Below are 17,152 nucleotides of genomic sequence, written 5' to 3'. Positions count from 1 at the left end.
GAGCGGTAGCTGTATTGTTAAGCCTGGAGGTGTGTTCTCCAATTTACAGTTTATGCTTTGCCCATTTCACTCGAGACCTCCTGTAAAAATAGTTCATTAGGAAGATATCAGCTTTGTTTAATGAGAAATTCCTTTTTTCAAACAGATGGTTCTCGAGGTGACAAGTAGATTGCCACTCCTGACCCCTTACTTCCCACAGAAGTCCACCATCAGCAGAGGTTTTACCCTCAACGTAACAACTACGGGTGTGAAATTTTCAACTCTTACACTTGTCTAAGGTGTACCAGCACCTGATCTGCACGCACACTCAAAAACTTTCTTTGTAAGGGAAAGTGATATTTTGGAGAAAGTTGTAGTTTTAGCAAGTATACCAACATGATAGGGGAACTATGAATGCTTCCCAAATTACAGATGGCACACAGTGAGAAAAAAATAAACAGGACAGGTGTATGGACATTTTGAAAATAGTCTAATCAAATAAAGCAGTAGAGCTGGGAGTTGAAATTTCATTTTTTTAAAGCTTTGAACTGACAACGCTTAGCATAAACCAACCTGAGAGAGGAAAAAACAGGGACTTTACAAAAGACACACAACCCACGAATGCTATTTAAATGAAAATATCAGACACTATTTCAGTGGTATAAGAGGATATCCAGAAATAAAATATTCTTTAAGAGTTGGACGTTAGTATAGAAAGCCAGCCTCTGAGGAGGGAAAACCTGATAATGCTTCTGAGAAAGTTGATGCCTTCTATTGCTAATTGCTACTATGAAGTGTCAGGCTAATTAAGATAATTACAGTGCTAATAATTTTATTTAACGGGTAGAGAAATAAAACTTATAAAATTGTTTCTGGTATAAATGACCGAAGTTTAAATGACAGTAATAATTCATTCATAATTTAAATTAAATTAAAAGTTTTACAGGCTTGGGTATCATTGTTATGATAGTTTATTGTTAAACATTATTTTATAAAAGTTTGGTATGATTCAGATATGAGATTCATGTAAACACCTTTATAGCCCAGTTGTAAATTTAAATTTAAAATGTAGCAGTTGGTGGGGAGGGTACAGCTAAGTGGTAGGGCATGCGCCTAGCATGCACAAGGTCCTGGGTTCAAATTCAAAATAAATAAATACCTAATGACCTCCCCCAAACAAATGAAACAAAACAAAACAAAAAATATAATTAAATAAATAAAAATTAAATGTAGCAATTAAATTTTAAAATAGAATGCAAATATTAAAATATTTTCAGGTTTATTGGGTATTTTGGTAAAAAGTTCATAGACATTCTTAAACAAGTGTTTAAATACTTGTTTAAAAATGTCTATGAACTGGAACTTTCATAAAGTTGGCTGAGAGCATAGTAAAAATAACTGTCCTCTTATTTTTCAAATTATTCATGAAATACAAAAGGAAGCTGTGAATCAAAATTTTAGGAGTTCCAAAGGCATTTAACTTCTTTTGAAAAATTTTATTCTAGGATAAACCCACTGGATAATTTTTCAAGAAATATAATTTGTGTAAATACTATTATCTTTCCTGCTAAATCCTAAACTTTCTGATGGCAGAGTGGCTTCCGAATGTATGAAATCCTTCACTGCCCTTGATACATATAATTGTGCTCGGTATGTGCTTGTTAAACTAATTGATGCATACGTTAGACTTTTCGTTTACATGTAACTTACAGGAACTCAAGGATACACCTTAAAGAGTGAAGTGTACAGTAAAATACAGCTAATGGATAACACTTTAAACCTCTACAGTAAGGAATGGAAAAAGAAAAGTTTGCAACCAGCCTCTTTGCTCCTGAGCACAGCAGAAGAAAAAAAAAGGCTATAACACTAGCCCCATAAAACACATTTACATCACAAGTGTTTCCTAAAGCAGTGAAGGTCTTTGTGACCTTTTTCACAAATGCCAGAAAAGCAATGTTTTTAATTGGCTACTTTGCTTCCTCAACATACAATCCATAGGCTTTTGTTTTACATTATAAGACATCTTTGCTATCACACACCTTTCCTTCAGTATTCTGGGTTTTGACCCACTGTCAAGTGACAAGTTTTTCCAAGATGGTAAATTGGGAATCTTAGGGAGGAGCCATTTTTCTTTCATTCCATTTTAAAGGAATACATTTATTGCTAAGGTGACCTGAAAGAGTGCATGAATCTCCCCTAAACATCAAGCTTATTATCAGGGAGTAACAAGCACCGGGGAGTTTAGAATCTACAGGGCACTTACTTCAGTTCTTGAACTTGTACTGCCTTGACATTCGTTCAGCTGCACAGCGTGCTCCTGCACCATCGCTTGTGTTTAGTTTCCGTTTGTCGTAATAAGTGGACTCTGCTATAGCAATTGCAGTTGGTGAACGCAGATAAAGTAATTGTGAAGATTAGTGAGACATCTAAATAAAATTTTAATTTTATCTGGGAGCGTTTTAAATGAAACTAATGTAAACAGTGTTGGTTTTAGAAGACCTAGAGATTATAGATAAGTAACCTCTATTTTTTGCCAGGATGCTTTATTTTCTCCTTCTGCAGCTTGACCTGACAGATGATAATAGCCCTTTCGTGCCCGTAATGGTACAGGTTGTTCATGGTCCATTGACTCAGCTTAATCCCGATACAGACTAACCTGTGAATGCAGCAATTGTAGAATCAGTAGAGTGTAGTCGCTTTTGTAGCTGAACATTTCCATACATCCTATATAAAAGGATATTCAGTCTTTGAATACTTGAAGAAATAATGCAGTCATTGAAATGCTAATGCATTTTTAACCTTAAAAAGAAAGTAATAAGGGAAAAATGATTCTTTTAAAACACCATATTGTAAAGTATACAAAAGAGTGTCTGGAATTTTATGAAACAATGATCCTTGAAATCAACTTTTTAAATTGATTGTAAACTGACTTACGGCAAGGTTAAGAACGTTTATAGGGAAACTAATTCTAGAACATGTTATTTTATAACAAGTGTTGGAAATTTCCCCAGCAAATTGATGAACGATTAGGAATATAGTGACCACTGCAGAAGCAGCAGCTTAACGCTGCTATGTTTGGTGAAGAAATGAAGGGAGCACTCGTAGTTCCTCAAATTGTCCCACGTTTCTATGGCTAGTGTTTGAAAGGCCACAGTGCCTTTTTCTGGTAAACCTGCATATAGAGAATGCAGAATTGCGGGGTCACTAACATGCATGTTGGAATTGCCGCAACCACATAAGGCAGAACAAAGTAGAAAGTTAAGAGGAAGACTTCAATTCTCCATTTGTTACACAGGCACAGACAATGCTTCCGAAGCCTTCGGGTCATCAATCAGAGCGGGTCTAGATGTAGCGATGGCTTATCCACAACACTCAGACTACCTGTGACTCTCATTCACTGTGTTTGTTTTCATGGATTACTTTTCCTAATCGTTTTCAAACTTGCCAATCTCTCTTCTTTACCGTGTTTGTCAAGATAACCACCATAAGTTTGACCGATGTTATTGCTTCTACTATAAATCTTAGTTTTTTAATATTAAATTTAAAGGGAAGCTGACAAATAACCTGGTGTCAGTGAAAAGATGTGTGTGTCCAAGGTTAAATTTGAAGTGAGACACATATTTCATTTCATATTCATTGTTTTTAAGAAAGATGTTCACCTACTAAACCAGTTAGCCCACCAGCTTTATATAAATTAAGCTTTGTTTTATTTTCTATTTAATTGGTAACAGATTATATATGAAATAACTTATAAGCAATATACGTTACTGATATTTCCATATAATCAGCATTTTCTCATACAAAATAATCCTATCTTTAAAATTTAGTCTTTTCAGAAAAAAGATTCCAAACAATAAGATTTAATAAATGTTTTCTGATACATTTTTAAAATTGTCTGTTTATTTAATTTTGAGTTAGTTACATTTTAAAATTTTTGTTATAGAAATTTTCGAATACACAAAATAGAAGGAATTGTAAAATAAACTCCTTCATACCTGTCACCCAGCTTCACCCATTATCAATACATTGTCCTCTGACCTATTAATGTTCATCTTTAGCCTTCCCCAGCAGTTTATTTTTTCAAATGTTTGGAGGTTAAACAATGAATAATTTAGATTCTTTTTGTGTGGATATGTTCCCACCACCAGAGCTGTGGAAACCTCTGCAGCTGTCCATGAAACAAAAACCTTGTTTTGTTTTTTTTTTAATATAAACTCATTTTTTTGAGAGCCACTGTGTGAGATAAACCTATCCTTATGACCTACTCCTCTGAACTTTTTTCTCATAGTTTTGATTCATGCTTACTTTAAAAAAAAACGAATGTACCTTCATCTGCGTGCTATTATAACATTTAAACATTGACATTAATATTAATTCTCGTTTTCTCTTTCCCTTCCTTGCCTCCACCCTGCCTGTCTGTCTCTGTCTCTCTCCCCATTTCGTTAATAGTTTGGAACAACTTTGAAATTTTGCCTTGAAAAAATATTCTCTGTGAATATATGTGTGGATGCTTGTGCAAACACCAGTGCTTTCTACGTGCTGGACACTGCGTGCTAAATTGGTTACATCCGTTACCTCATCAAATACTCGTGACCAGTGGTACTGTTACAGCTTCCATTTACAGATGAGCAAATGGAGTCTGAGATTAAGTATGCCGCAGCCAGCGACAGATCTCAAACTTGACTCCAAGCTTGTCTGACACAAAAATATATATGTTGCCACTATTCAACACTGACACAATTATTGAATAACATTTTGAATGTCTAGTGATTAAGTTGAGTGGGAACCCACTCATAAAGAAGGTCAGTGTGGGGTCTGGGGAATAGCTCAGTGGCGGAGTGCATGGCATGCATGGGGTCCTGGGTTCACTCTCCAGTACCTCCATTAAAAAAAAGTTTAAAATAAATTTTAAAAAAGATCAATATCTTCCTTCTCTGTTTACCACAGACTTTTAACACATATACTTACTACATTTATTATATAATGTTTTATATTGTCTTCTAATCATTTCATATTTGTAATTCCTATATCCTATAAGAGATGATATACTTCTCAAAAATTGAAGTCATGATGCTTAGTTTATATCATTATACATATCCTTAAATAGATAGAATTTTTTTAAAAAAGGAGAAAGTTAGAATTGCGTTTTGATTTTGTTCCAGAGGATTGTTTCATTTTTCCAAGATAATCCACTAAATTCATATATCTAAGAATCATTCAAAATAATAGAAGGATTGAAAAATAGCAGAACTATATACAATTATAATGAAAACAAAGTTTTTTTTTTTTTACCAATAACTTTACTCTTTCTCAGCAAACTGTTGTCAGAGCTAATAAAAGGAAAATTTATTGGATTGCCACCGTCCCTCCATTTCTCTGCATTCTCCCTTCCCAAATCTCTACACTACCCACTGGCTTGGTTCTACTACCAAGGTAGAAAAAGAGTTTACCAATTTATCGATTACCAACCATGTTCTTACTCCCATGCCAAATGCTCTACCTTTGTTATTTTATTTAGTGACATGACATTAAAGAGTTAGATGTTAAAAGCATGAGAATGGAAGTTAAGCTATCCAGTTTCCCAGCTCCATCTGCCACTCGCTAGCTGTGTACCCTGGTCAGGCATTTAACTTCTCTAAGCTTGTTTTCTCATCTGTGAAACATGGATAACTTTAGCCATGGCCTCATGGTGGATTAAATGATATAATCTATATAAAGCACTGAAAGTAGTATTTAGCATATAGTAAGCACTCAAAAAAATTAGCTAGTTTTAATGACTGTGGAATTGTTACATGTGTATATATATGTATGTATAAAATGTGTACTATATATACTATAGAAACATGCATCAGCAGTTTAGGCCACTGTCAATTAAACATAAACTATCCATTACCTGAGAGCCTTATAAATCAAATGCACAACATGAAACATTTGGTAGCTATTGTGTGAAACTGTTTATACACAATAAATTTATCAAGTTATAAATAGTATTTAATTTAAAAACTACATTTTAACAATTACATGTTTATATATATCAAAGTGTATGATTTCCTTCTCTTTTCCCACTACATCCTCTTTCATAAGATCTGTCCTGTTCATGTGAATTTAAATATCATTTCTGTACGGATGACTTTCAAATTCATGTCCCTAGCTCTGCCGCCTTTTCAGAACTTCCCCCTGGCATACCACTCAGCTTCCTGGAAATCTCCTTTTTGATGTCTGAAATCTAAAGATCAAAAAATCCAAAACTAAACTTTTCGTTCCTGTCTACACACACCCACACTCAATTCCCAGCTCTTAAAATCTCTTCCTCTTCCATTTTTCCCATTTCACTTAACGCAGTCCCTGCAGACCCTCTTCCTGTCCTGCCTCTGAGTACGCCGAAACAAGAAACCGACAGTCCCCCGTGATTCTGTTCTCTGCCTCATTCCCTACATCCAGCTATCCCCGGCAGTTAGTTCTACCTCCGCAATGTTCCTTGAATCCATTCACTTCTACCATTCACTGCTACTGCTGCCATCATATGCCAGATCACTACCATCTTCACCGGTCCTTTAAAAAAAACCACCTCATGTGCATACTACCGCCTTACTGTGATCCATTTACATATGATACTGTGTTCCTCCCCTGCTTAAATGTGCCGCTTATTCCCTTGGAATAAAATCCCAAATAACTGCTTTATCCTATAAGATCCATAAGATCAGCCTCTTCAACTTCATCTCCTTCCCTTTTCCTCCTCCCTCACCACGTCGGATACATTGGTCTTATTTCTATTCCTCAAGTCACCCACTTTCTTTCCCCTATTAGGGCCTTTGTATCTGCCATTTGTTTGGTATGTCATGCTCTTTATACTGTTCTCATCTTTTAGATGAGTGTAAATATCACCCCCTTAAAGTGCTTTTTTTCCCCAATCACCTTCTCTAAGTAGATCACTCACCTACTATTTCTCTCTCATAACAAAATTATTCTTCAACATATTTCAGAAGCTATAATTATATATTCATGTGGTGATTTAGTCTGTCTCCTCCACTCTGAGCCCTACAAAGGGAGATAATGCATCTGTTTCTCTTGTGATTATGTACCTAGCCAGCACCTAGGATGTAGTAGGCACTCAATAAATATTCATGACATGAATGACTGAAAAAATAGCATTATTTCTTTTTCTTCAGAATTCTCTTCTGGACAGATTGGGATGCCAATTTTCCTCGCATTGAATCTGCCTCTATGAGTGGTGCTGGGAGAAAAACCATCTACAAAGACATGAAAACAGGGGCTTGGCCTAATGGACTCACTGTGGACCACTTTGAAAAAAGGATAGTTTGGACAGATGCCAGGTTTAAAAAATGATTTTTTTCCCCCTCGATTTTCTGTTAACCTCCATTAGATAATATTTAAAAAATCAAAATGTGTTCTAACATTCATGCATCAACACACATTGAAAATGATGGTGATTTTTGTCTGTTTTTCTTATGATGGCTTTTTTTTTTAAACCTTTCTGCAAATGTGATATAGATCCATCAAAATAGTTGTATACAGTTTTTCCCTGACATTTATCTAAATGATATAATCACATCACTGGACTATCTGAATGTGTTTTGATGTCCTGCTGATGTATGTACTTTTCTGTAGGTCAGATGCCATTTACTCGGCCCTCTATGATGGAACGGGCATGATAGAAATCATTCGGGGTCATGAGTACCTTTCTCATCCCTTTGCTGTGTCTCTGTATGGGAGTGATGTCTATTGGACGGACTGGAGGACCAACACATTGTCAAAAGCCAATAAGTGGACAGGGCAGAATGTCAGTGTGATTCAGAAAACCAGCGCACAGCCATTTGACCTTCAGATATACCATCCCAGTCGTCAGCCGCAGGGTAAGTGCTCGTTATAAATGAATCACCAGAAACTGTGGAAACTAGGTTCACTTTAATCATATAATACTCAAACTGTAAAGTAACTTCTATAAGTTAATAGTTATTAATGTTTTATGTGTTGTATCATGCAAGTGGTTCCAGCCTTTATTTTAATTAGCTTAGGATTTTTTTCTTTCCGTTTTTATTTCTTTTACATAGAAATAGAAAAATCACAAATTAAAGGATTTACACTGTCTTCAAAATTTTAGTCACTGCTATTGCATCAAAAAGACAACTGTGGGAATTTGCAAAAGGTGTTTGGATTTGGAACCTGTTACCTAAATATGATGAGTAACTTAGAGGAAGACACCAAGCACACACTAATATTAGCCCCCAAGTGGTCACTGTGTGGTATATTGGAAGGAGAGGGTACGGTGAGTGATAAAGGATAAACCATCTGCTTTGAGCTTTTCCATTTTAAGAGAATTCAGTTGACATGGACATGGGTGCTACCTATCCCGTGCTTTCCACAGTTGGTCAGCAGTCATCTCTACCTTGGTTTTGTGATTTCATTCCCTCCACTCAGTCCTTGTCAAATGCTCTTAATTCTAAGCCTCACGTGTCTTTGTCTTTTCTTTGTTTTCTGGGATACCTTAACTGTTAGCTATAACATCGGCTCATTATTTTATACCTCTTGCCTGACTCTTCTCCATCACAGTGTATGTCATCATCTATGGAAATCTCTTTCCAATGCAAATGATGTTCCCTTTACTATTAGCATATTTTTATTTGAGACATGATACCCAAATGACAAACTTTTTCCTTCAGAGAATACGTTTTCTCCTTTTCTCCCTCTTTCAGTGTAGAGGAAGCAGATCTGCCACTTCACTGGCGTTTCTGGTCTTTATGGACCATGCTTCAAGCCTTATTTTAAATTCATGTCATACTATCCTCTGTGAGACTTGACGAAAAATACTCATCTCTGTGGTTGAAAAATTCTATCCTTTGTGTTTCTTCCATACTTGGCTTTCATTTTCCCTTGATACTATTTCTCCTACCAGCATTTCCTCATCTGTAAAATGTTTTGTGCCCTCTCTCTGACTTAGTCTGATTGAATCTAGTTCTCTTCCCAGATACTCTCAATTTCTCAGTTTCAATTTTCTCGTATAATTGATTCTTCTTTGTCACATGGGAGTTTCTATACATCCTAAACTGTGTGAGCAATCACTTTAATCCTTTCCTCTTACTCTTAGCTCCTTCATTCTTTCTATTACAAAACTTTTGCAAAGCATGAGGGCATTCAAGGGAGAAAATAAAGCTTAGTCATTTTTGTGCCTAAAAGACATTCAATAAATATGCTGGTTTTAACTAAGTTGGAATAAGACAAGAAATCATGATTCTGATCAGAATGTGCCACTAGTTAAAAGATACCCTTCTCTAAAAACTTCCTCCAGCATGGAGAAATATCTAGTCACATAGACTGTATGCAGATAAACACTTAGGGGATTAGTTTTAATTTTTATAAATGCAAAAGTATGTACATATATGTTTTTGTACCCCAGATTGTTTGGTCTTTTGTAGGAACTCTAGTTTTTATGTTTAGAGTAATTTTAATGAATTGGACCATGAAAAATGGCCTGGGTCTGTGTATTATATCATTTCCCTCTCCTGAAATAGAATCGGTGTATTTTATTGATTCATTACTAACTGTCTGATATGGCCACAATTACATGACTCGTAGAGAATTCATAGAATGGGGAGAAACATGGTGCTTTCAAGCTTTCCTGACATTTTCACATACATAGAAAGGAAGTGAGACAAACAATGTAATTCATTGGTTGAGAGGAGATTTTCTTGACATCTTTACCTAACTCAAAAGATGATTTCTATGTGACGTCCCCACTTTGCATAAAATAAGGAAGCTTTTACTGTGAGGATCTAATGTAACATATTTTCCCAGAATTCAGGACAGCTCCTCTACTCTGTATACTTCTAAAGAATGTCACCTATGACAAGAATGTGCTATTTCCTAAATGAAATTCAGTCAGTTTCCAACTGTGAGAATGATCAGAGAATATTCTTCCTTTCCCCGTTATAAAGATCACTGAGCATGTACAATCATTATCCATCCTGTTTATCTGCTTCTGTGAATAAACACAGAAGGAAAAAAAAGGACATGTATTGACTATTTTATTACTAAGTTCAGAATTACAGTGAAAATGGCGACAAAGGTTCAGCGTTAACAGAAGTGTAATAGTAATAGCCCCCTATTTCCTGGTGAATAATAATGTGAGGTTTATAAAAAATAATAGGCTTTAAAAATACATGATATTCAGTGCTATAAAATTGAAATATGTTTTACAAATTAAAGAAATAAATATTAGAAATATTTGACATTATCTAATCCTCCAAGTAGGAAATTAATAAAAGTTTTAACACCAGTTTTCTTAAAATAAGTTTCCAGTTTGGTTATTGGACACTTAGGTAGAACTTTTTAAAAAGAAAATCAATTTTAGATTTTTTTGGCACCTAAGGTTGTTATATGGAATTAAGAAGAAACTAACTGAAGCTTAAACATAAGCAATATAAAGGAGCAATAGTGGGTATTTTAAATCTAATTAAAAAAAATTTTTTGTAGTACAAGGGAGCTGAACTTAGAGTTAAGGGCATGGTTTGGAGCCAGGCTGCCTGGGTTCCAACCCCATCCCTGAAATTTATTAATTGTATGATGTTGGGCAGTTTATTTAAGCTTTCTGTGCCTCAGTTCTGCCATCTGTAAACTAGAAATAATAGAATCTACATCCATGTATCTAGTAGACATGAGTTTGTCATTTAATATAAGCATATCAAACATATCAAACAGGACTTACTATGTGAAAAGTTCCTACAACAGTGTCTCATACATAATCAGTGTTGTGTGTTATTTATATACATAAGTCAAATGTTAAGAAGTAACAGTTGCAGTCATATAATTTTCTTATCCCCCTTTTGTTGAAATTTTGGTTATATTACTTTTTAAGTCATTTTTGAACACTTTTTCTAACAGGTAAATTATTTGTAATGACCTTAGCATTATACTTCTCTAATCATACCAGTTTTTTAATTAAAAAATGCTAGTAAAAATGTGAATTGCAGCTCTGAAGGAGAGCAGTATGGTGGAGCTTTCAGGAGAACTCAGATGTAGTCAGGGAAGTAGACACCATATCTGTTCTCTCCACACTCAGGTTACTTCACTCGTCAGACACGCAGTGCATGGTGTAAAATTTGTGGTTGTAGTAGTTAAAGGCATGTTTAAAAGTTTATTTAACATTATAAAATAATATTTGCTCATTACAGATAATTTACAAGATGCAGAAAAAAGGAATAAAAAAAATGTACACCCATGTTTCCAGCTCCCAGAGCAACAAGCATTTCTATGTTGTTTCTTTTAGTTGTTTCAAGAGATGTTTAATAACACAATGTGTGTGTGTGTATCACACCTTCTGTATCCATTCATCTGTCAGTGGACACTTAGGCTGTTTCCCTATCTTTGCTGTTGTCAGTAATGCTGTAATGAACATAGGAATGCATATATCTTTTCAAGTTAGTCTTTTCAGTTTCTTTAGATAAACACCCAGAAGTAAAATTGCTGGATCATATGGTAGTTCTAATTTTAATTTTTTGAGGAACCTCCCTAATATTTTCCATAGTGATTGCTGCAATTAACATGTCCACCAGCAGTACATAAGGGCTCCCTTTTGTCCACATACTCACCAACACCTGTAATTTCCTGTCTTTTTGGTAATAGCCATTCTGACAGGTGTGAGGTGATGTCTCTTTGTGGTTTTGATTGGCATTTCCTTGGCAGTGATCGTCACATGCCTGCTGGCTATCTGTACGTCTCCCTTGGGAAAAAAATCTCTTTTCAGGTCTTCTGTCCATTTTTCAATTGCATTTTTTTAAAATACTAAGTTGTATGAGTTTTTAGCATATTTTGGATATCAACCCCTTTTTAGATTTATGATTTACAAATACATTCTCCCATTTCGTGGGTTGCCTTTTCATTTTGTTGATGGTTTTCTTTGCTGTTTAGAAGCTTTTTAGTTTGATATAGTCCCATTTGTTAATTTTTGCTCTTGTTGCCTTTATTTTTTTGGTGCCAGATCCAAATATTTCTAATTAGAAATGACAGGATTTATGTATTAGCCATGTAGTTATGATGTTAAAGTGAAGAGGATATTGAAGAGGGGAGAGAGCAGAGATGAAGCAGATGGTTTGGGCATACAGCACCTCCTGTGCCAAAGCAGCAGAGCAGGCGGTATAGAGTAAGGTAGGAAGGGCACAAAGTCATAGTCTTATTGTGACAGCAGCCACAGGAACTAGGGCGAAAATCTGAACATAAAATACTGGGAGATTCATGACTAGAATTTTACAGGCAGTGTACTATAGTTTCCCACTGGCTAGAATAATCACATTTTATCTCAGTATGTTTTGGAAGATAATATATTCACCCTATTCCATTAATTGGATGAATAATTGTGGGCACTTTAACCTAAATTCTCTATTTTCTATATATGGTGTGTATTGGCAATTTATGGCATGTCGTTGATACTTAATGGCCATTTACTGAACAAATGCATAGGAGAATGTCATTTCCTTAACACAGAGAGAAGTTACATAACTAAAGAGATTTGTTACTTTTATGATAAGCAAGAATATCAAAATTGTAGGTTTCCCATTAAGGTTAAAATGAATAATTTACATTGATGTAGTCATCTAGTCTAAATATAGTTTTATTTATAAAGCACAGTTATTAATTGAATAAATTTTGAGTATATAAAAAAACCAGCAACAACATCATAAAGGTTCTGTGGTAAACCTTTTTTGAGCCATATGTTAGTTTTTGTTTGGGAATGAGATCTGGGCTTGCATGATTAAGCATTGATAAAAATGGTTTCATCATCATGGCTTTGTAATAATAAGGAAGGCATGCACTTATATCATGTTTTCTTTAGTGTTTTACGGTATTACTCTCAATCTGCACAAAGATGTGCAGGAAAAAGTCTTTTCCTGAGAGGCTTTTTCACTCAAAGCCACATACCAATGACAAATCTTTACATAATTCAGATTTTACCCCCTCCACACTCATGGCTAACCCCATGAGAACTATCTTACAGCACTTAGAGCATGTATAATTACTGAATACTTCCCTAATTCTGCCTTATTTACACAACTAGACTACAAAATATTTGAGTAAAGGAGTGTCATTTATTTATTTGTGTTAACTGTAGAGTCTAGCTAAGCCCTTTAAAGGACAGTGTTAATAGTTATAATATCATCTAACTAATTCTCATAATTCCATGAGGATGATCATTAGCAGCACAGATAAGGAACTAAGGCAGAGAAATGCTAAGTAATTTGCTCAAGGTCTCATAGTCAGAGAATGACTGCCCAGTAATCTAACCTCAGGGAGAGGAAGCCCAGAACTCTTGCCTGAAACACTGTGCTCTACAGGCAGTCGACCCTCAGTGTGTGTTTATTGAGATTCTCCTTGGAATTGTTATATCATTTCTCCAAGTGACTGTACAGAGCCAACTTTTATTGACACAGTCACATGGAACAAACTGATTTTTACTTTTTAGGAGTTTATATTCTAGAAGGAAAACAGACAAAATTAGTAAGTAGGCTCAATATATTACTATTATGGATGTGTTTTGAACATAAGAGTATGGTAAATATTTTAAAAGGTAGCAGCATGTGATCTTAAAAAGTCCTTGGGCTTAGCCTACTTTGGTTCATTCCTCTTTCACTCACTGACCTTGTTATCTGAGGAAGATTAATTAACTTCTGGGTTCTTATTTCCTCATTTGTGGGGTGGAACAGTTAGAGATACACAGGGAATAAATGGAAAATAAGATTTGGTTGGAATCAAACTATGGTGGGACTTAAATGGTCCCCTTACAAAGAAACGTCTATTTTTATCCTCTAGGATGAGGGTTTCTAACAACATCAAGTTAAATATGCATCAAAATTACTGGAGGAATCATTAAACCATAAATTTCTGGGCTCTATCCAAGATTTTCTGTTTCAATAAGTCTAGGGTATGACTTGAGATGTTGCATTTTTAACAAGTTCCCCATGTGCTGCTGCTGCTACCTTAAGAGCCATTGTTCTAAAGGAAGGACAAAACCATTAAAACTATTTGGTCAAGGTAGTCAAAAGAGCAGATGTGGATGCTAAAACTTAACTTCATCCGTTCAAGGGATTGATTGGAGACAGACAGACATTCTGCGGCTCATCTTTCCAGTGCAGATACCCTTGGTGGGATGCCCAACTTGGAGCTTGGACCTCAAGCCCCTCGTGGGGTATCTGTACAACTGTGCTAACCCTCCCAGTTGTGGACCTCTGCACTGAGGGTGGAGCTTCTGACTAGATTGTCTCTATCCTTTCTACCTATCTCAGTGTGGTCTTTTATTAATATACTTCATTGTAGAAAATCTGTTTTACTAGTCTTTTCAGGTCCTTCTCAGAGACAGTTATTCTTTATGTAGGTATAGTTTTGATGAATCCATGGGAGGAGCTGAGCTCAGGATTTTGCTAATCTGACATTGTAATTCATACTTCCTAAAGATCTTCTTAATCACAACTTCAGTTGTTTTGGTTTTGATTTTTTAATTTTCTTTCATATTTCTTTATCTTCTCCACTTCGAATCTCTTCTTGAAATAACACTCAGCACATTTTCTAGCACATTGTAATAAATAAATTATTTAATTTTTGGAACCTTTACTTTTTCTATCAATTTTTATCTTACTCTCACTTGCCCATTATGTTATGACTTTATAAAGAGGATTTCAGGCTGCTTCTATTCTCAAAGAATAGTTTTAACATTGAAATGATTTAAATGCCTCCAATTGCCTCAGGAAAATATTTATAGAAAATGAAATTTGTCTTGACAACATTTGTAAGAGAATTGGCTGATTCTGTTTTGCAAAAACAAAAAAGGAAGAAAGGATTATAGACTCTAAGAATAGTAGTGCTATTATTGCTCCTTTAGGAGGGGAAATATCACTTATGAAACTTGAAGAATGAGGAATTCCATTTGGAGATATTAAAATATTCAACTCCAAGGAACACTTTTCATATAAGTAATAAACAGTTTTAAGGAAAAAAGTAATACTCTTAAAATTATGTTTCAATGTGGTGGAGGTGAGTCTCAGATCTTTTCAGGTTGTTTAAATTGTTCACTTCCACAGTTTATTATGTCAAGATTTAACTACCGACTGTCATATAAAGCAAATTCTCTCCCTCTCAATCTCTGGATCTCTCCATCTCTTGATCTATCTATCTATATGTATATACATATATATGCCTTTCATTCTGCATATTCTAAATCTGTTAAAAATATTGTTTTCTGCGCTATTTTATACTATCTCTTTATTTCATATATTTATATACTATCAGTATATTTTTTTTAATTTAAAATTCACCTTAGCTTAAAATACTAATATTTCTAAGAATGGCAAGCTGGTATGAAACAGTTAAATCAAGGTGCTTTTACCTTTGTCTGTAGTTCACATTGGCAGCTTTGAAGGGATGAGAATTCTGACTGAGGTGAAGCAAAAGGCAGGTGATAGCAAAGCAAGGGGGAATTTTTGAGATTTTCGTAAACTTATGAAGCTTCCGTGAAATGCTTAGAACCATGTGCAATACTGAGAGGCAGTAAGAGAGACAAAATGAGCAGTGAAGAGGAGAAATAAGAGTTGAAAAATGCCAAAGATACGTTGCTACCTCATTCCAGCTAGTGATACAAAAAAATCACAGTGGAACTCGCTTTCTACTCTTACACCTCCTTCCTATAACATATTGTCTTCTGCTCCCAGGACCAGTTGTATAGACTAGCACGTAATTTAGTTTCTCAATAAATCTTTCTGTGTTATCTTCAAACCATATTATGAATTAAAGGGTTTGGTTGGTTCACCTAAAAAAACTCAATTGCCATTTTAGCATTATTTCTTTGGCAAAATATAATACAGATATCAAATAACTAAAATGTAAATTAATTTATATGCAAGTAGTAAGTTTAGCTGCATTATGAAATGCTGTTTTTAAAATACGTTACAGTAAACTTTACCTTGGAGCAGTGGAAAAGATTAATAAGAGAGGAATTATTAAATTCTTTCCTTTTTGGTACTGGTTGTTTGATGTACCTGTTTCAGTCATACAAACCTAAGTGATTTAGAGCTCTTTATTCAGCTCCACTAAGATGCAGAATCCATTGTTCTACTCCAGGATCAGAACTTCTCAACCTCTATACATTTCACATTTTGGGCCAGATAATTCTTAATTGGGGTAGGGGGGCTTTCTTTTGCATTGTAGGAAGTGTATTAGCATCCTTGGCCTCTGTCCACTAAGATGCTAGTAGTACCCCCAGTTCTGTCATTCAGAAATGTCTCCCAAATGTCCTCTGGAGGGCAAAATCCCCCCCACCACCATCACTACCATTGGTTGAGAACCGCTGTCTTAGATTAAAAGTTTTTGTGATTATTAAATCATTGTAAAAATAGCAACTTTTCTAACGCAAATGCTTCTTTTTTCACATTATGTATCAAGTGAAATCAAGCAAGTCAGAAAGACATGTCACCTCTTTAGAATATCTAAAAGTTAATTGGTACTTTAGGATGCACTTCACCAATAAATATAACATGATATCAAAAGTTTGAGTTCACTCCTTTACAGAGAACAGTGCACAAATAAATGGAAATAGTACTTGTGGCTTTAAAATTTTTTCTCTTTGAAATACAGGAATCTGTGGAGGATCAGATAAGATTTTTAGACTTTTTTTTCTACTTCATAAAAATATAGTATGAAATTAATCTATAAATTATAATTTGATGAAAGTGATTCCTGCATACCTAGTATTGCTGGAATCTGGTAAAACTAAAGCCATAAGAACATCTTTTACTTGCACACATTTTGTTACATGTTTTTATTTTAAATCAGGAATTCGTTCTGTTTCTTCAACATCAGATGTTAAAAGTATAATTTGAAGATATTTGTCAAAGGGAACATAAGATTTGGGATTGGTGTTTAATTGTAAGATCCTTCTGACAATTTTTCTCAAAATATCAAATTTTTTTCTAAAAGAAAAATTATAAATAGATACATTGTTTTCTTATATTCATGATTATTTTTGTACCAATAAAGTTCATTAACAGGATGAATATTAATTACTATCAAAAAGGCCTACAGAGGGCAGAGAAAAATCTTCTTATCTAACACATTGGACCCTGACAGTTTTCTGCTTTGAGCTTAGTTTTATTAGGTAAATAAATAAGATACA

At 34.7% G+C, this 17,152-nt stretch overlaps 1 protein-coding gene across 1 annotated transcript in view; it reads left to right on the top strand.

Annotated features, from left to right (window-relative positions):
- Window positions 1–17,152, top strand: part of LOC140696538 (low-density lipoprotein receptor-related protein 1B-like) — a 298,018-nt gene that overhangs the window by 150,808 nt on the left and 130,058 nt on the right. Inside the window, exons 17-18 of the mRNA XM_072962066.1 lie at window positions 7,149–7,313; window positions 7,609–7,853. Coding sequence (XP_072818167.1) covers window positions 7,149–7,313; window positions 7,609–7,853 — 410 coding nt within the window. The remainder of the gene's footprint in view (window positions 1–7,148; window positions 7,314–7,608; window positions 7,854–17,152) is intronic.

This window comes from Vicugna pacos, chromosome 5, assembly GCF_048564905.1.
Source record: "Vicugna pacos chromosome 5, VicPac4, whole genome shotgun sequence".
Classification (NCBI taxonomy): Eukaryota; Metazoa; Chordata; class Mammalia; order Artiodactyla; family Camelidae; genus Vicugna; species Vicugna pacos.
Note: the sequence above shows the minus strand (reverse complement) of the source record. Positions and strands in the feature narration are given on the sequence as shown.